Source organism: Phacochoerus africanus, chromosome 8, assembly GCF_016906955.1.
Source record: "Phacochoerus africanus isolate WHEZ1 chromosome 8, ROS_Pafr_v1, whole genome shotgun sequence".
Lineage (NCBI taxonomy): Eukaryota > Metazoa > Chordata > Mammalia > Artiodactyla > Suidae > Phacochoerus > Phacochoerus africanus.
The window spans coordinates 150,093,107-150,114,653 of NC_062551.1; the positions used below are offsets into that span (position 1 = coordinate 150,093,107).

Below are 21,547 nucleotides of genomic sequence, written 5' to 3' on the forward strand. Positions count from 1 at the left end.
CAAATAGAATCCATGAAGACAACGGTTTTGATTCCTGGCCTTGCCCAGTGGGTTGAAGATCTGGCATTGCCATGAGCTTTGGTGAGGGTTGAAGACGCAGCTCGGAACCCATGTTGCTGTGGCATAGGCTGGCAGCTATAGCTCCAATTCGCCCCTTGGCCTGGGAATCTCCATGTGCCATGGGTATGGACCCAAAAAAAAAAAAAAAAGTCTATGTCATGGAGGCAGGAGCTGTGTATTCTCTTAGGCTAAGAAACCAAAGAAGCATAATACATGCAATAAATGCAATGCATAAAACCGATGATCTTAATTTTATGAGGTTTTGGATGGGGAGGGAAAGGTAGTAAAGAAAGAAACTAAAAAAGACATTTGAAACAAGTGCTGGAGGGGCTGTGGAGAAAAGGGAACCCTCCTGCACTGCTGGTGGGAATGTAAACTGGTACAGCCACTATGGAGAACAGTTTGGAGATACCTTAGAAATCTATACATAGAACTTCCATATGACCCCGCAATCCCATTCTTGGGCATATATCCGGACAAAACTCTACTTAAAAGAGACACATGCACCCGCATGTTCTTTGCAGCACTATTCACAATAGCCAGGACATGGAAACAACCCAAATGTCCATTGACAGATGATTGGATTCGGAAGAAGTGGTATATATACACAATGGAATACTACTCAGCCATAAAAAAGAATGACATAATGCCATTTGCAGCAACATGGATGGAACTAGAGAATCTCATGCTGAGTGAAATGAGCCAGAAAGACAAAGACAAATACCATATGATATCACTTATAACTAGAATCTAATATCCAGCACAAATGAACATCTCCACAGAAAAGAAAATCATGGACTTGGAGAACAGACTTGTGGCTGCCTGATGGGAGTGGGAGGGATCGGGAGGCTGGGGTTATCAGACACAACTTAGAATAGATTTACAAGGAGATCCTGCTGAGTAGCATTGAGAACTATGTCTAGATACCCATATTGCAACAGAACAAAGGGTGGGGGAAAAAATGTAATTGTAATGTATACATGTAAGGAGATAACTTGATCCTCTTGCAGTACAGTGGGAAAATAAAATTAAAAAAAAGAAGTTACCATTAAAAATAAATAAATAAATAAGGATTTTACACTTAGAGAATAAAGGATAAAATATAAATTCAATATTCGTTTCACAGTTGACACATAATCTGTTAGCCATGAGGAAGGTTTATTTCTTCCTCGGCAGCAGAAATTCATCTTTTATCGGTTGAGGGTTATACCATCATAACTATTAAACACAAATATGTAAGATAACTTTTTCAAAATTTAGTGTGAGCATCTGGGTGCCACTCATAGGTCGTTTCTGCCATGCCAGGCCTGTTCCTTAACCATGCATCTTTACTGTCACTTTAGTCATTGATTTGAAAAAAAAAATCCAAAGTTTCCATTTGGTGTTCAAATACTCAATACCGCTGCAACTATCCAGAGGCTTTACATATGTCATTTACCCAATACTATATTTATTGTATGTAAATATTAATTATAAATGTGTGAATTGATCTGACATCTACTTTCATTATAGTTAGCCTAGAAAAGTGAGGAAAGGCCCCTGTGATCTCCAGTAGTTGAATTTACCTAGGGTATCAATAAACAATACTGACAGTAAAAAAAAAAGACATTTGAGAGCAATTGGGAAAATTTAAGTATGTGTTGGGTATTTGATATTAAGGAATTAATATTAATTTTCTTTGGTATGATGCTATCATGTCTATAAACTGAAGCATGCAGAGCTAACGTGTCATGACGGCTACTATTCACTCTTAAAACAGTTCAGAAAAAGAAACAGATGAAGTAAATATGGCAAAATGTTAACTGCTGAAATCAAATGGTGAGTTTGTGGGTATTTGCTACATTACTTTTCAATTTTTCTGTACATTGAAAATTTTTCACAATAAAAAGTTTAAAAATATAACCAGTTTAAAGTTCCTATGATATCAGCATGACTTTTTTTTTTCTCTCTTTATGACTGCACCTGTGGCATATAGAAGTTCCTGGAACTAGGGGTCAAATTGGGGCTGCAGCTGCAGCCTGCACCAGAGACGTAGCAACACCAGATCCAAGCCACATCTGTTACCTCTGCTGCAGCTTGTGGCAACACTGGATCCTTAACCCACCAAGTGAAGCCAGAAATCGAACCCACATCCTCTCAGAGACAATGTCAGGTCCTTCACCTGCTAAGCCACAACAGGTATTCCTTAGCATGACATTTTAAAGCACACCTAGGATATTTTAGAACATTAATCTCTATACATACTAAACGCACATCTCTCTGCTATCAAAACAACTGCTAGCCAGAAGCTGCTGGTGTAGCTTGGGGAAAAGAGTTACACAGTAAACAGAGTGTATAGTACAAAGCAATACATGATTAACTGTATGCTACAAGTAGTATACAAACTGGTACACAATATATGGGAGGTATGCAAATAATAGTAGTTTAGAGGAGAAAAAGAGTAGGATTTTGAATGTGGTAGAGGAAAGTATTACATGAGAGCTAGAAGCTGTGCAGTATGTTTCAGTAAAACTGCCTTAAATGCTGACTCTAAGGAAGGCACACAGAGGTGTGTTAGATGGGGCAGGGGACACAGGAATAACCACTCCCCCACATTATAATGGCCCACACATAAAACAGGTAATTACAATCCACTGTGATAAATGCTATAGTAGAGTGCTCTTCAAAAGGTGCTAGTGAAACATAGAGGGAAGACATCCAAACCATGGAAGAAATAGTGCAGATTTAATCAAAACCTATGCCAATACAAAAGTAAAATGTAGGCATGCCCCAGTAAAGAATTAGTATTTGCAGATGACATAGTTCATTTGATATAGCAAACTAAAGCCAACGGCTCTCTTTTTCAGAGCTACTAAAAACCATTATATTGGTATAAATATTTATGTAAACCTTTTAAGGTCAATATAACATTTGTACAATTTGTACTATCTAGGCAATTTTAAATTTCATATATAAAATGCAGTGGATAGGGCGTCTACCTTTCTGCAGCAAAATTTCTACTATCACGTAAAACTTAAAAAGCTCCAATATAAATACAACTCAATATCAGTTGAAAGCAAAGGATTCCGGGCTCATTATATCTCAAAGGAGGGAAAAAATGTATTCATCTTCTGACAAATTCTAATGGAATTATTTCTTACTCGATAGATATATAATCAGTCACTCGTTTTAAATTCAATGTGTTCCCATGATTGTCAAATTTTTTGATTGATATTTATGTTAATAATTAAAAATTGTCATGCATACAATTATGTATTTGTTCCATAATGAAAATTTACTATTTTTGTAATCAAAATAGCAAATATCATTTTACAAATAAAATGTTCTTGGGAGTTCTGTCATGGCTCAGAAGTTAACAAACCTGACTAGCATCATGAACCAAGTCCACCATGAGGACTTGGGTTCAATCCCGGGCCTTGCTCAGTGAGTTAAGAATCTGGTGTTGCCATGAGCTGTGGTGTAGGCTGCAGACACAGCTTGGACCCAGTATTGCTGTGGCTGTGGTGTAGGTCAGCAGCTGCACCTCTGATTCGACCCCTACCCTGGGACTTTCACATGCAGCGGGTACAGCCCTAAAAAGACAAAAAAAAAAGAAAATGTTCTTGATAGAAATCCATGTTTTATTTTCTCTTGCTATAGTTCACCAAGTAAATCAAGAAACATTAAGACTTAAATACATCATTAGAAGTCATATGAAACCTGAAGTTTGCAAAATGTCAAAGCATTAGACAAATGAGAGCCCTTGGAACAAAAGGCGGCAAAGCTTTATTATTCAAATATAAGTAATAATGAAATTTGGAAGCTTTTTGGGACAACAATTTTCATCTCCATTTAAAGAAGCTCTCAGAGCTTAATGCATGTCAGGGTTCATGTTCTAACATTTGAACTGGCACATTATAATAGGCAAAGGAAACTCTTCCTCAATGCATAAATGGCTGATTCACTGCTCTATTAATGCATCATACAGGTGGGCATTTTTTTCTCTTCCAGACTTACAGAACGACTTCCATAAGTGAGCTATTCTTCCAAATCCAGACCACAGGTGGGGAGAGGGACAGCAGGATTAATTACCTCTGTCTGAGTTCCCTTCAAGAGGAGAAGCAGATGAAGATGCCTTCTTTCGAATCAGGGTTAGGTGCACCACTTGCCCTGCATTTCGTAACACTTCCACAACATCCTGGTTGGCAAAACCCTGAATATTCACACCATCGACCTACAACATTAAGAGATACATAAACAGAGGTTTCAAGTTAGCAACTCCTTTTAATTCTGGAAAGGCAGGGTAAAATCAGGCCATTCATTTCATTCCAAAAATAATTTGCAATATACCTAAGAAAGTATTTTTGGATAAGGATGTAAAATTAGTAGTAAAACACGCAGACAAATGTCCTGAGAAACCAGAAAGCAAACTTAAACTTGTATTCCTCAGTCATACATTTTAACTTAAAGCCTGAGGAGTTCCCATTGTGATTTAACTGTAACAAACCCTAAGAGTATCCATGAGGATGTAGGTTTGATCCCTGGCCTTGCTCAGTGGGTTAAGCTTCTGGCATTGCCATGAGCTGTGGTGTAGGTCACAGACGCAACTCAGATCCCATAATGCTGTGGCTGTGGCATAGGCTGGCAGCTATAGCTCCAAGTTGACCCCTAGACTGGGAACTTCCATATGCTGCAGGTGCAGCCCAGAAAAGCAAAAAATAAATAAATAAAAATAAAAACTAAAATAATAATAATAACTTAAAGCCTGAGAGAAGTAAAAGGTCTTAATCTCTGATGCTACTCAAAATGCAAAGTGCCATTAAAGGTGGTCGGTTGTTATGCACAGCTCTCAGGATGTAGCAACAGAAGCCATTATTACTAAAATTGAAGAGGCCATCCGACACTTCATCCCTCTACCATGTATCACTAGGTGATATTTTCCAGAAGAAACTTATCTCCCTCCATTAGGTTTTCTAGTATTCTGAAAATGCGTGGGAAAGAAAAGTATTTACCAATTGCAATCAAGCCCAATCACACATTCTTAAATCTATCAGGACCAATAGGCCTCCTTTACTCAGTATTCTTCAAGCTGGCCAAAGCACTGCTTTAGATTTCCCCCTAATATTTTCTCCAAAGCATCCACTGCTACCACTGGTCTCCAAACTGCCAGTCACATTTCCTAAACCCAATAATGGAAAGAGCCAAGGGTCATGAAAGGTGTTTCCTTTGATGGACCTGAAGGACAAACATTCGAATTACACCAATAAATATTTGTTTCTGTGCAAAAACTAAATGTGTGTATGTATGTGTGTGTGTACATGCGTCGAAATTATTACGAAAATTAACTATATGAGTTTCTGCCATGGTGCAGTAGGTTAAGAATCTGACTGCAGCAGCTAGGGTCACTGTGGAGGTGCAGGTTTGATCCCCAGTCTGGTGCAGTGAGTTAAAGGATACAGATTGCCACACCTGTCACAGCTGTGGCTTCAATTCAGTCCCTGGCCTAGGAACTTCCATATGCCACAGGTACAGCCACAAAATGAAAAAAAAGGAAGAAAAAGAAATTAACTGTAAAATTTAAGTAATTTCTATTAACTTGAGGAAACATTGATCTTAATTGATAAAAGGCAATCATTATATTCTCAAATACCTTACTTTTGTATACACTCAAAATTACTATTAATAGAAAAACTACTTTCACAAAGAGATAATAGTTTAGGCAAATGGCTTGTGTATTAACTGCACATAAAATTGATAAATTTATAGAACACAAAGAGGCTCTTGAAAAGTGTTTTCTAGGCAGATACTAGAGCATCTTTAAAATATATGTGTACATATATTTAATAGACAGACAGAATTTTTTTTCACAGGCAGTTTAAAACACACACACACACACACTAAATTTAAGACTATGAGAGTCCAAATTATGAGATTATACTGCGCTAACAGATTTAATTTTTAAAACATTATGAGACTTTATTAAGCCATTCTCTTTGGGTACATATTATAATAATAACTTTTTCCCCCAACTTGATTCAGTGCTAAAAGAGAGGGCAGTTACTTAGTTACTTACAGCAATTATTTGGTCATTCACTTGAATTTGGCCATTGTGGTATGCAGCACTGCCAGGTATTATACTTTTCACATAAATCCCTGAAGCTTCTCCTAAGGTGCACAAAACATATGGAAAAAGGAAGAAAGCTCTAATTAGGCTGTGATTGCAAAATTCATATCAAGAGGTTAATTAGCTAAAGGGGCTGACTGGAGGCTTGATAAATACTATTCTGAACACAAGCAGAGAAATTGATGGATTATTTCAAACTGTCACCATCACAAGTGACCTGAATTTGAAATGATTTGACTGATGCCTACTTTTGGAAAAATAATTCATAATGAAACCTTGAGGAAATGTGCTCCAATATAAGCTGGAATTCAAGAGAGTTCAGGTTAAGTCTTATCTTCTTTCTCTTGCTCCATCTCCCTTCTTGCTGCTAATTTGGCATAAGCCTTCATCAATTCTCACCGGTACTAAGACAAGAGTGTCCTAACAGGTCTTCCTGCCTACATTTAGTTCACTGCTTATGTTAGCTTCTATACATATGATAAAACATATATGCATATATATAAATTATGACTATATAAAAAGCATGCATGCCTATGGGCAAGGACCAGAAGGGATGTTAGAAAAACCGTAACCCTGGATGATTTTACATTTTTGTATTTTAATTTCGAATAAACTTAAAATATTGTCTGTAGATGGAAAACGAACATCAATGGATCCCTATAACCTACGTAATAAAAGGAAAATTTCATACAGTCACATTCAAGGACCTCCATAATTTGCCCCAAACTTTTGTTACTTCATCTTCCAACTACAATCCCTCCAATAAGACAAAAGTCCAGACACACAAGACTCATGATGTTCTACCAAATCATCAAGTATTTTCATGATTTTATCCCTTTTCTCATTTTTTTCTTCCTGTCAATCTCATGCTTCTCTCAAAATCCTTCTCCTTTCCAGGCCTACTACAACTGTCCCTTTCTCTCTGAATTCTCCCTTTCCCTCTCACAAATGAGACTTTCATCTGCCATGTGATGAGAGTTTGCTGGCATCTCTGCTAAAATGTATTTCATTTACCTTCAAACAACTGAGAGTTATTTATATGTCTGTCTCCTTGAATAGACTCTTCTTCTTTCTTCTTTTTTTGGCTGAACCCCACAGCATACAGAAGTTCCCAGGCCAAGGATCAAATCCGAGCCAGAGCGGCAACCCACACCACAGCTGCAGCAACGCCAGATCCTTAACTCACTGCACTGGGCCAAGGATCAAACCACTGCCTCCACAGAGACCAGCTGGTTCATTAACTCATTACACTGCAGTGGGAACTTCTAAATAGACTTTTCTTATATTCATTTTTCTACTCCTTCTGAAACTAAGCAAAGCAACTGCTCTAAAGTCTCCAAGAATGGAATAAAGTAAATAATTATTTTGAAATACTACATGTTAAAAAAATATTGAGTTATAAAATGTTATAGTTTTTATTTCTTGTTTTGATTTATTTGTTTGGCCACAGAAGTCCTTGGGCCAGGGATGAAACCCCCACCACAGCAGTGACCCAAACTACAGGAGTGATGATGCCAGACACTTAACCCACTAGACCACCAAGGAACTCCCAAATATTCCAGTTCTGGGGTTCAGCACTGCTCCCCCAGCCCTTGCTCCAGGCCTAAAAGCTTCTTTTTTGAGGATAAAGAAGTAAAATGATTCCTTCTTTTATTCAGGAATATAAACATCAAATTTTCTCAATTTTCTACTAGTTCATTTTACTAATGCATGAATATTTTACTCCGCATGAATATTGCTAGATTTACAACTTGAAAACTTAATGTAATAAAGGTTCATAAAACACAAGTTTAGGAACTTAGCCATGATTTCTCCAACCAGACAGCCTATTAAGCGCTGCTCAATACTTTTTTTTTTTTTGCAACATTATTATACACCCCATACTTAGCTCTTTTGCAATTCATTTAAATTCTGAACCTAAAAATGGTGGCACTTGGAAAAATCTAAAGGTTTGAAAACAGTTACTTCATTAGGCTAAAATAGCACAAGGTAGCCTGACATGAATTTCACTCAGGACTTTGAATACATTAGCACTTTTAATCTTTCCACCTGCTTTATATATGCAAAATTATAACTTTTAAAAAAAATTAACTCTCTAACCTTGCAATTTTAAAAACTAGAACATTTCATAACTCTGACTTTTCATCTTACTGGCAAATGTTTATGAAAAAGGTTTACTTTTCCTTACTGTAATTATTTCTTATCATAACAGGATAACTCTTTCAGTGAAAGGTACCAAAGCTTTGCATGTAGGAGGGAGTATGATTCAGAGATACTTGGGCTGTGTATTTATTCTTACAATGTATTCCTTTTATATGAAAGAAAAATAATTCTAATTAAGGTGTTTATCTTTTTTGATAATTAAATGGTAATACTTTTTTGACATTCACAATATGAAATATATGCAGGAATGATTTTACTATATCACATATAAAATGTCATAATACATAACAGGCTCAATATTCAAAATATATGTTCTAAGAGAAGGTACAACGCAAATGTTATACACTGTGTTAGATAATTAAATTCTTTTGTTAATGACTATCAAGCCAGCTATAAAACTACTGAGATAAAACTCTGATTCTCTAATCACTGAAAAGTAACTGGTTGCTATTATAGATTCATAGTTTTATTGTTCAATGTTTAAATTAAAATCTGGAGATATTTAATTTTACTGTCTAGAAACCTTAACATCCTTTACAATTATTTCCAAATATAAAATAGAAATGATTCATTTACCTGTATGAGTAGTTCCAACATAGCCAACAATTCTAATCCCAAGACTCTGTCCATCTTTTTTAATGAGTTCAACATCATAAGTTTCACAGAGAGTAGAACTTTCCTGGAAGGAAAAAATAATTTTAATTACATACAATGTTTAGTTACATTAACTTTGTGGACATAATCAATTTTTGCAGGTTTGTCAAGTATTTTCTGAGCACCCATGGTATGCAGAATTTTAAGATGGTCTCCATGACTTTTGATCCCTGGTGCCATTTCTGTGTTAATCATGGGAAAAGGAGAATATCCAAGAGGGCCTAATCTAACCAGATACCCTTCAAAAGCAGAGTTTTCTACTACTGATGGCAGAAAGGGAAGTTAAAGATTCGAAGCATAAGGACTGGAACTGTGGTTTGAAGAGAGAGGGGTCATGTAAGAAGGAAGACAGCGGGCCTTATGGAGCTGAAAGAGGACCTTAACTGACAGGCAGTAAAGAGAGACTTCAGTCTTAGAGTTGCAAGAAACCGTATTCTGCCAAGAGTACGACAGAGCTTGGAAATTCATTGTCCCCAGAGCATCCAGCTAAGACCCAGCCCAGCTGACACCTTGATTCTGGCCTTGTAAGGATCTAAGCAGAGAGCCCAGCCAAGTTCACCCAGACTACTGACCTACAGAACTGTGGATCAACAAAGTTTGTCATAATTTGTTACATGACAACAGAAAACAAATACAGCCACTTAGAAAACATTCTGCATAAATTTGCATCTGAAAGAACTTAATATAAAAGAAAAGGTTAAATACTACTATACAGCACAAGAAACTATATCCAATCTCGTGAGCTAGAACAAGATGGAAGATAATATGAGAAAAAGAATGTGTGTGTATATATGTATATGTATATACACACACATTTTAATATATATATACATATATATATATATGACTGGATCACTTTGCCATAGGTAGAAATTGGCACAACATTTTAAATCAACTATACTTTAATTAAAAAAATACTACTTTATAAGAAAAAAACACCCCCCAAAAAAAGTGGTGAGACTAATTATTGTAACAATACTGTGAACAAAAAATATTGGCCTAAAACGCATCAGTTATGTCTTCTAATTTAAAATATTTCTGTAAGAGCAAAATATCTAAAAAACATAGTATTTTGCTTTCAATTCAAAACATCAACAACAGAAAAACAGATAACTGATTGCACCAAATTCTCACCTATCACACAGCTACACTGGTCCCTCGCTACAAAGTAGGCGGCTTTAAAAATAAATAAATAAATATTAAAAAAAAAAAAAAGGAGTTCCCGTCATGGTGCAGTGGTTAATGAATCCCACTAGGAACCATGAGTTTGCAGGTTCGATCCCTGCCCTTGCTCAGTGGGTTAAGGATTTGGCCTTGCCGTGAGATGTGGTGTAGGTTGCAGATGCGGCTCGGATCCCGCGGGGTTGCTGTGGCTCTGGTGTAGGCCAGTGGCTATGACTTCGATTAGACCCCTAGCCTGGGAATCCCCATATGCTGCGGGAGCAGCCCTAGAAAAGGCAAAAAGACAAAAAATAAATTAAAAAACAAACAAACAAAGTAGAAGGCTTCAGAGAACCAGAGTAATCGAGGGAAAAGAAAATGGTCCTAACTGGTTTGGAGAAGAAAACAAAAATGATTCTACTACCTCCAACAGAAGACTGCAAAAAACACAAACACATGGAGACTAAACAACATGCTACTAAACAACCAATGGATCACTGAAGAAGTCAAAGAGAAAATCAAAAAATACCTAGAAGCAAATGGCAACAAAGATACAACACTCCAAAACCCATGGGATGCAGCAAAAGCCATTCTAAGAGGAAAGTTTATAGCAATACAAGCCCACCTCAAGAAACAGGAAAAAGCTCAAATAAACAACCCAACTTTACATCTAAAGCAGCTTAGAGAGAACAGACAAGATGTAAAGTTAGTAGGACAGAAATCATAAAGATCAGAGCGGAAATCAATGAAATAGAAACAAAGAAAACCATAGAAAAGATCAATGAAACAAAAAGCTAACTGGTTCTTTGAAAAGATCAACAAAATTGATAAACCCTTAGCCAGACTTATCAAGAACAAAAGAGGACTCAAATCAATAAAATAAGAAATGAAAAAGGAGAAGTAACAATGGACATCACAGAAATGCAAAGGATCATAAGAGACTACTATATGCAACTATACACCAATAAAACAGAAAACCTAGAAGAAATGGACAAATTCTTAGAAAGGTACAATCTTCCAAGACTAAATCAAGATGAAATAGAAAAGATGAACGGACCAATCACAAGTACTGAAATTGAAATTTTGATTTAAAAACTTCTAACAAACAAAAGTCCAGGACCAGATGGCTTTGCAGAGGAAGGGATCCTCCCAAACTCATTCTATGAGGCCACCATCACCCTTATACCAAAACCAGACAAAGATACCACAGAAAAAGAAAATTACAAGCCAATTTCACTGATGAACATCAATGCAAAAATCCTCAACAAAATACCAGCAAACCTCATCCAACAATACATTCAAAGGATTGTATATCATGATCAAGTGGGATTTATCCCAGGGATGCAAGGGTTCTTCAATATTCGCAAGTCAATCAGTGTAATACACCACATTAACAAACTGAAGAATAAAAACCATATGATCCCCTCAATAGACACAGAAAAAGCCTTTGGCAAAATCCAACACCCATTTCTGAGAAAAACCCTTCAGAAAGTGGGCATAGAGGGAACCTACCTCAACATAATAAAGGCCATATATGACAAACCCACAGCTAACATCATTTTCAATGGTGAAAACCTAAAAGAATTCCCATCAGGAACAAGACAAGGATGTCTGCTCTCACCACTACTATTCAACATAGTTTTGGAAGTCCTAGCCACAGCAATCAGAGAAGTAAAAGAAATAAAAGGAATCCAAATTGGAAAGGAAGAAGTAAAACTATCACTATTTGCAGATGACATGATACTATACCTAGAGAATCGAAAAGACTCTACCAAAAAAACTGTTAGGGCTCATCCATGAATTTGGTAAAGTTGCAGGATACAAAATTAATACACAGAAATCGATGGCATTTCTATACACTAACAATGAAAGATCAGAAAGAGAAATCATTCACCACCACATCCAAAAGAATAAAATACCTAGGAGTAAACCTACCTAAAGAGACAAAAGACCTGTATGCTGAAAACTCTATAAGACACTGATGAAAGAAATCAAAGATGACACAAACAGATGGAAAGACATACCATGCTCTTGGATTGGAAGAGTCAATATTATCAAAATGACTATACTACACCAGGCGATCTACAGATTCAATGCAATCTCTATCAAATTACCAAGGACATTTTTCACAGAACTCAAACAAAATATTTTAAAGTTTGTTTGGAAGCACAAAAGACCCAGAATAGCCAAAGACATCCTGAAAAAGAAAAATGGAGCTGGAGGAATCAGGCTCCCGGACTTCAGACTATACTACAAAGCAAGAGTCATCAAAACCATATGGTACCGGCACAAAGATAGACATATAGATCAGTGGAACAAGATAGAAAGCCCAGAATTAAACCCACGCACCTACAGCCAACTTGTCTATGACAAAGGAGGCAAGAATATACAATGGAGAAAAGACAGCCTGTTCAATAAGTGGTGCTGGGAAAACTGGACGGCCACATGGCAAAGAATGAAATTAGAACACTCCCTAACACCATCCAGAAAAATAAACTCAAAATGGATTAAAGACCTAGATATAAGACCAGATACTATCAAACTCCTAGAGAAAAACATAGGCCAAACACTCTCCAACATAAATGACAGCAACATCTTCTCAGATCCACCTCTTAGAGTAATGACAGTAAAAACAAAAATAAACAAATGGGACCTAATCAAACTTAAAAGTTTCTGCACAGCAAAGGAAACCCTAAACGAAACGAAAAGACAACCCACAGAATGGGAGAAAATATTTGCAAATGAGTTGACTGAAAAAGGATTAATCTCCAAAATTTATGAACACCTCCTACCACTCAATATCAAAAAACCACCACCAACAACAACAACAACCAAAAAAAAAACCATCAAAAAATGGATAGAAAATCTAAACAGACAATTCTCCAAAGAAGACATATGGATGGCCAAAAAACACATGAAAAGATGTTCAACATCACTCATTATTAGAGAAATGCAAATCAAAACCACTATGAGGTACCACCTTACACCAGCCAGAATGGCCATCATCAAAAAGTCTACAAACAATAAGTGCTGGAGAGGGTGTGGAGAAAAAGGAACCCTATTACACTGTTGGTGGGAATGTAAATTGGTGCAACCACTGTGGAAAAGAGTATGGAGAGTCCTCAGAAAACTAAAAATAGAATTACAATTTGATCCAGCAATCCCACTCCTGGGCATCTATCCAGAGAAAACCATGACTAGAAAAGACATGTACTCCAATGTTCATGGCAGCACTATATGCAATAGCCAAGACATGGAAACAACCTAAATGTCCACTGACTGAGGAGTGGATCAAGAAGATGTGGTACATATACACAATGGAATATTACTCAGCCATTAAAAGGAAAGAAATGATGCCATTTGCAGCAACATGGATGGACCCAGAAATTATCATGCTAAGTGAAGTCAGTCAGACAATGAGACACCAACATCAAATATGATCACTTACATGTGGAATCTAAAAAAAAAAAAAAAGGACACAATGAACTTCTTTGCAGAACAATGAACTTCTCACAGACTCTGAAAAACTTATGGTTTCCAAAGGAGAGAGGTTGGGGGGTGGGGGGATGTACTGAGGGTTTAGGATGGAAATGCTGTGAAATTTTGTTGTAATGATTTTTGTACACCTATAAATGTAATAAAATTCATTAATTAAAAAAAGACAAAACAATCAACAACAGGAAAATAAATAATTGATTGCATCAAATTCTCACTTATCACACAGCTACACTGGTCCCTCACTACAAAGTAGAAGGCTTTAGAGAACCAGAGTAATGGAGGAAAAAGAAAATGTTCGTAACTGGTTTGGAGAAGAACACAAAAATGATTCTAATATCTCCAACAGAAAACCTCCATTCATAGGGTTTCAAGTAGGGAAAGAGAAATAACTTTCCAGAAGACACTGAATGGTCCTTCTGATGAATGCTGAAAGGGCGGTTTCCCATCCCCTTCTCACCATAATCATTTCTCTTTTCTTTTCTCTTCTTCCTGGTTCTTCCTTTTAAAAACTATTTCTTTCCTTTGGCCACATTATCTCTTTTTTTCTTTCTTTTTTTTTTTTTTTTTTGTCTTTTGTCCTTTCACCCACGGCATAAAGAGGTTCCCAGGCTAGGGGTCGAGTGGGAGCTATAGCTGCCAGACTACACCACAGTCACAGCAACGCCAGATCTGAGCCTCATCTGTGACCTACACCACAGCTCACGGCAACACTAGATCCTTAATTCACTAAGTGAGACCAGGGGTTGAACCCACAACCTCATGGTTCCTAGTCAGATTCATTTCCACTGCTTCACATGGGAACTCTCACATTATCTCTTGATTCAAAGCCTGTGAAATGGTTGGAAAGAGCTGGAATTGGGGGGGAGCGGGGGTGCTAGATTGAGTCAGTCAAAGGTACAGACTTAGAGTTATAAGATAAATAAGTACTAGGGATGTAATGTACAGCATAATAAATATAATTAACACTGCTATATGTTACATGTAAAAGTTGAGAGTAAATCTTAAGAGTTCTCATTATAAAAAAACTGGGGGGCGTTTTCTGGTAGTCTAGTGGTTAGGATTGAGTACTCTCACCTCGGTGACCAGGGTTCAATCCCTTGGTCTGGGAATTGAGATCCCACATCAAGCCACTGCATGCCAAAATTAAAAAAAAAAAAAAAAAGCTGTTTCTCTTTCTTTAATTTCCTATCTATATGAGATAATGGTCACTAAACTTAATGTGATAATCACTTCATCAGGTATGTAAATTAAATCACTATGCTGTACCTGTAAAATTATACAATACTATATGTCAATTAAATCTCAATAAGATTGGAAGGAAAAAAAAAGAGAGCTTGGAGTGGACCAGAAAGAACTAAATTCAAATCCCAGTTTTGCAACTTACTACCTATATGACCTTTACAGATGAGGAGCTGAGGCTCAAGGAAGCTAAATCACTTAACCATGAGAAACGGCAAAAAAAGAAATCAAACTTGTCTAGTTATCTCCAAACTGGGTCCTCCTCTGCTTGGCTGCTGAGCATTGAGACACTACTCACACCCACATGGCACCTGGCATTGAGAGCATTTCTAATCCTGCAGTCTATCACACCCAGTATTGGATTTAAGAGGAAAGAATAATTTGCATACTCACAGAACCAGGGCTCCTGTTGGCTACAGCAGGCAGGGCAACAGGTAAGGCTGCAGGGGTAGGAGGGGTTACGGAAATTTCACCAATTGGATCTCTTGCCACAAGCATCCTGACAGAATTCCCACAGTTCCTTAGCACTTGTGCAACTTGCTCACTGGTCATTCCCTGCACATTTGTGCCACCAATCTTCAAGATGTGATCCCCGGTCTGGAGTCTGCCATCCTTTAATCCAAGAGGGAAAAAAAAATTACTGAGAAATCATTGATCTAACTTCACTAGTTATTTACAATTCATCAGACTTTGAGTTCTGGTAAAATGGCTGATAAAGAATCCACCTAAAAATAAATGAAATGGGAGTTCCTATCGTGGCGCAGTGGTTAACAAATCCAACTAGGAACCATGAGGTTGCGGGTTCGGTCCCTGCCCTTGCTCAGTGGCTTAAGGATCCGGCATTGCCATGAGCTGTGGTGTAGGTTGCAGACGAAGCTCAGATCCCGCGTTGCTGTGGCTCTGGCATAGGCCGGTGGCTACAGCTCCGATTAGACCCCTAGCCTAGGAACCTCCATATGCCGCGGGAGCAGCCCAAGAAATAGCAAAAAAAGACAAAAAATAAAAAATAAATAAAAATAAATGAAATGGACTACACATTTTTAATAAATACTGAATTGGCAACAGAGAAAGAGAAGTCCGTGTAAAAAAAAAGACGGAGGTGGGAAGGCGTACAGGAGGAGAGTTCAAAAAAAGAAGAAGAATTAGAATTCTAAAATGGGCACTTGTTTGAGGGTATCACTTTGTGTCTAATGACTGGGGCGTCAGGTGTGAATGGCCACACATGTAAGGAAGAGACTGAAAGCCTGGGCATCAGGAAGGGAAGAAGCCAGATGAGAAGCCTCCAGCACAAAGCTAGGAACCCTAAGGGCCCACAAGCCTAGTGACATGCTTAAGGAATGGCCAGAGGTCAGTGTGGCCAGAGGTGGGAGCTTTAATATGGGTCAGCAGAGTAGACCATCTGAGTGAGTGACAAGGGAAGTCACTGGAGCATTTTGAGCAGAAGAGTGACATTATCTGACTTATTTTGAACAAAATCACTCCAGCCTCTGTGCTGAAAATAGACTGTAGGAGAGAAAGTAATACATGCAGAGATACCAGCTGGGAGACTAATGCAATAATCTAGAAAGAGAAAAAAATAGCTTGGACTAGGATAGCAGTCGGGGTGTTGCAAAGTAATTTTTTTTTTTTTTATCTTTTTGTGGGCCATACCTGCATATGGAGGTTCCCAGGCTAGGGGTCCAATCAGAGCTATAGCTGCCGGCCTAAGCTAGAGCCGCAGCAACACAGCATCCAAGATTCATCTGCAACCTACACCACAGCTCACGGTAATGCCAGATCCTTGACCCACTGAGCGAGGCAAGGGATCAAACCCGCGTCCTCAAGGATGCTAGTCGGGTTCATTAACCACTGAGCCACGAAGGGAACTCCCAAAGTTAGATTCTTGATGCATTTTTAATGAAGGGCCAACAAGCTCTAATGATAGCTTCTACATGGGCTATGAGGGGAAAAAGGAATCAAAACCCTAAAGGTTTAGCCTAAGCAGCTGGAAAGATAGAGTTGCTGCTGAGATAAAAAATAAAAAACAAAACAAAAAACTGCAGAGGAGCAGATAGGTGGGAACAGAAATCAGGAGTTCAGTTTTAAAGATGTCAAATATGAGATACCTATTAGACACTGCAAGTGGAGATACCAGATATGCAGCTGGATGTACAAGTCTAGAATTCAGAAGAGAAGCCCAGACTACACATTCAAATTTGGGAATCATTAGCAGATACATGGTATTTAAAGTCATGATTCTGGATGAGTTTAGAGAAAGGACACGTAACGTCCTGTTTTAGGCTGGTGACACGTAGATGAGTAATTATTACTATTATTATTATTATTTAAAATGTTCTATTTCTTGGAGTTCCCCTCGTGGCGCAGCGGAAACGAATCCAACTAGGAACCATGGGGTTGTGGGTAAGATCCTTGGCCTCACTCAGTAGGTTAAGGATTTGGCGTTTGCAGGTAGGTCGCAGACATGGCTCAGGTCCTGTGTTGCTGTGGCTGTGGCACAGGCCTGAAGCTGTAGCTCCAACTAGACCCTTAGGTGGGAAGCACCATATGCCACCAATGCGGCCCTAAAAAAGGCAAAAAAAAAAAGTTCTATTTCTTAAACTGGGATATTTGTACGTTGGTGATTATTGTCATTATTATTTAAAATGTGCAGACATTATATGTACTTTTATATTCCATACATGAAAAAGTTTAAAAACATATCAAAGAGTGTATCAGTTCAAAATGTTTATTCTACTTTCATTTGTGAAATTTTTGAAATAGCTGATCCACCCACCTTTTCACTAAATTTATTACATCAGAAAGTTTGAATTCATGGGAATTCCTGCTGTGGCTCAGGGTGTTAAGAACCTGACTACTATCCATGAAGATTCGGGTTCAATCACTTACCTCACTCAGTGGGTTAAGAATCCAACATTGCCATGAGCTGTGGTGTATGTAGGTTGCAGATGTGGCTCAGATCTGGCATTGTTGTGGTGCAGGCCAGCAGCTACAGCTCCAATTAGACCCCTAGGCTGGGAACGTCCATATGTCACAGGTGTGGCCCTAAATAAATAAATAAATATAGTTTTAATTATCTTATCTTTACTACAATATATTAAGGATTCCAAAAGGTAAATACACTGATTATGAAAAAATTACACCAGCAGAGCACTTCACAGGTTGAAAATCACTTTTCATATATTATCTCTTTCAATGAAGGACAACTTTTAACATGAGAAAACCCAGATTCAAAAAGGTTGACTAATTTGACCAAGATCACAAAGCTAATAAGTGGCAGACCCAAATTTCAACCTACCGTCACACTGAAGACCTGTCCTTTAGTCATTTGACTTAGGCTTTGATATCTCCAAAGTAACATTAGTGGATAGCAAATTTACTGTGTTCCTATTCTCTAAGAAAGGCCCTATAACTGTCAAAAAGCTTTAAATAAAATCAAGATTAAAAATAGATATTTTGCAACTGGGCTAGTTCAGTTCTAAGCTTCATATTCCTGGCTCCAGAAGGCACCAGATATCTATGTAAGCTGCAGATGGAATTCAGAAGGAAAAAATGGAAAGAAAAAAGGGGAAAGGAAGGAGGGCCTTAAAACCAAAAAGCCTATTTCCCATTATGCCTTTTCTCCAATTTTGCAGAAACCTACATGAAAGAAGGTGTTAGATCAAAATAATGAGTAGAAAGCTATGTGCTTTGTTCTGAATTCTGCAGAAGGCACCAGAAGCTACTGAAGGAAGAGGAGCCGTGAAACAGAAAACAATTTAATTCAGAAACATTTGGAAAGACTGAGAGAGAAGAAATAGATGCAAGGAGAAAATTATTGTGAAAAAAAGGAATAAAGAATTGCTGGATTTCTCTGTTAAGCATCGACAATTTGATATTCTATTTTGATTAATGCAACACACTTGAAATAAAACAAGCAACTACTTAAGAGAAAGTTAGTGCTCATGATGAAAAATAAGGGTAAGCTGCCTCTGAATTAAACCACTCTTGGAGAGAATTATGGCCTGACCACAGAATAAAGAATATGTCGAGTAAGTATTTTTAAACTTGGCCAAAGGACATTTCCCTGCAAGTGCATATTTAGCCATTTCTTAGGCACTACTTTCTGTTTGTTTCCCATTTTACCTCAACTCAATTTAAAATGATGTAGATAATTTGCATCTGTCACTGAAAGTCAAACATTTTCTTCTTCCAGAAAACAGGTGTTCTAAGGAATTTATAAGTACAAAAACAATCATAATCAGATTGATAAGAAAGACACCAAAATGACAGCTAGCTTTTAAAAGTCCAGCAGCCTCAAACATTGCATTTTATTGATATTTTCCAATTAACATTCTCCTTTCATAACCTGTCTACTGTGGAAGGAAACTAAATGGCATAGAGTCCTTTCCGTTAACAGAAATCATAAATCAATGATAGCCAATAAATAGCTATGCCAAGATTCAAGGATATAGAATGTTAACCAAACATTCAAACATAAAAGTTTATTAATCCATGGATTCTTGCAAAATAGAAAAAAATTATGCATACAAAGATAGTATGGAAGGCAAAATAATTAAAACACCTGATTTAACAGGTTAATACACCATCATAGCAAAAACACTAATAGTACCGTTTGCGTAGTTTTTAAAAGAAAAAAATACTTTAATCCAAGTTAGCAGTTATTGGCTGAAAAATATTTATTCATTTGCATTTTAAATTCTCTGACAGGCTATTGTAGATAATAATGTCAATTCAAAAAATATTTGAAAACCTAAAGGAATTCAGGCCTGAGCTACAAAAGAAATAAATCAAATGTTTCTCTGAAAACTAAAAAAAAAATGACACCAAACTATAACTCAGAAGATGAAATTAATACCTGAAATACATTCGATTTCAGGACATTTCCCTTTCTTTCTATCTTTCTTTTTTTTTTTTTTTAAGATTTTTTTTTGGCCATGCCCACAACATGTGGAAGTTTCTGGGTCAGGAACAGAACCCAACCCACAGCAGTGACACCACCAGATACTTAACAACTTAGGCCACCAGGAACTTCCTTTTAGGCTATTTCTGTCATCAGTCTTTAATCAAAAGTCATTAACAGAAATGTCATTAACAGAAAATAGTGAGTTTATAAAATAAACACTCTTTCCCTCAAAGAATAAAGTACTCAATATATCTATCCTATTTGACTCAAATTTTCAGAGCCCTCATCAACGATTTTTAAGGATAAGGAAGATACCAGTTTATAGACTCACTCAAAGCAAAATTACTGAGAATAATCAATTATTTAGTGGCCTCAAGCTGGACCTTGATTATTCTAGATTGAAAATTCCACATAGTCCACACCCACCCCTCAATCCTTGGTTGGTTCTATTCCTTCTTAGCATTAAACATTACTGGATCATTAATCTGACTCATAATTTCCTTGTACCAAGAAGTCAATAATTCATGACAACTTTTAAATAGGTTGGGTTCTAACAGTTACCTTTTGGGAAACAAGATAACTCAATGTACCTCATCTCTCTAGAAGTCCTCCAGAACACATGAAAGAGATTTTTGCAAAACAAAGAAGTTTTACACCGCCCATAACAATTTCAAAAAAAAAAAAATCTTCTAGTTGCTGAAATTTTTGCCATAGCCGAACCGAATTCTCAAAAGACGAATGTTTCAAGTACTGTGAATTTTGAAGAATATCTAAGGATTACAGGTAGATAGGTCTTGTAGCTCCCCTTACACAATATCATATAATTTCCTTATCCAAGGCATTGGCCATGATTACATTTACTGACTGCTCATTGTAACTAGGTCTCAACAAACATTTCTAAAAAATTCATATAAATCAATATTCTTCCATTTCATTTACTTTATAACCTTAGAGGCAGTAGACTTTAGAATGACGCATAAAGGCTTTAGAGTCAGACACCCAAGTTCAAATCTTGGCACCACTTTGATCCAGCTTCAGGGCCAGAGGTCAGTTACTTATTCTACCTATGTCTCAGATCCCTCTTAATCCCTCTGCCATTAGCTGGGATGAGGGGAAGAGAGAAGTAAATACTACCCTGACCCCTACTTTTAGGTATGCCCATACTCCCTACAGGATAGATACTCTCAGAGCTGGCTGTTTCCTAACGACAGGCTTGACCAGACCCGGACAGGTGTACAACAGGAAAGTGAAAACAGCAGGATCAACTTTGGATAGGTTTAAGCAGTAATGCACAGGATGCAAACAGATGTGGGCTCAATCCTGACTTCCTCATTTCTTAGTTGTGTAGCCTTGGGCAATTTCTTAACAGTTTCCATATCTAAAATTTGGGAATCAAAGTCATGACTGTTTTAAGGACTACATGAGAATAATGTGCATTAGGCTGACAACAATGTCTGGCATAAATACTCACTTCTTCATTAAGACTCTGACAGGCACACTGTCGTCCCCTCCTGGAGACCAGGAATAGGGACGACGCCTCCCAGGAAAGGGTGAAAAATCAGACCTGGGATTTTACCAACACTGCCTCAAAAAGATTAATCTGGGAAACTCTGTGCATCATATTCATGTGAAAATTCATAATGCACATTAGGATATTAATAGCTCAGAAAATTCTTACAGTAAGAAATCTATTTGATTTCATTTAACTTAATGCTCTCTAAATTTATTTGGCCCTTTTTTCTTCATAATAACTACTCCACTTAACA

General features: G+C 37.3%; 1 protein-coding gene across 3 annotated transcripts in view; it reads right to left on the bottom strand.

Moving 5' to 3' along the window:
- Nucleotides 1-21,547, bottom strand: part of PATJ (PATJ crumbs cell polarity complex component) — a 353,453-nt gene that overhangs the window by 297,490 nt on the left and 34,416 nt on the right. For all 3 annotated transcript variants that reach the window (XM_047788846.1, XM_047788847.1, XM_047788845.1), the window contains exons 8-11: nucleotides 15,272-15,490; nucleotides 8,903-9,005; nucleotides 6,113-6,204; nucleotides 4,132-4,273 (exon numbers count right to left, since the gene is read on the bottom strand). In XM_047788846.1, coding sequence (XP_047644802.1) covers nucleotides 4,132-4,273; nucleotides 6,113-6,204; nucleotides 8,903-9,005; nucleotides 15,272-15,490 — 556 coding nt within the window. The remainder of the gene's footprint in view (nucleotides 1-4,131; nucleotides 4,274-6,112; nucleotides 6,205-8,902; nucleotides 9,006-15,271; nucleotides 15,491-21,547) is intronic.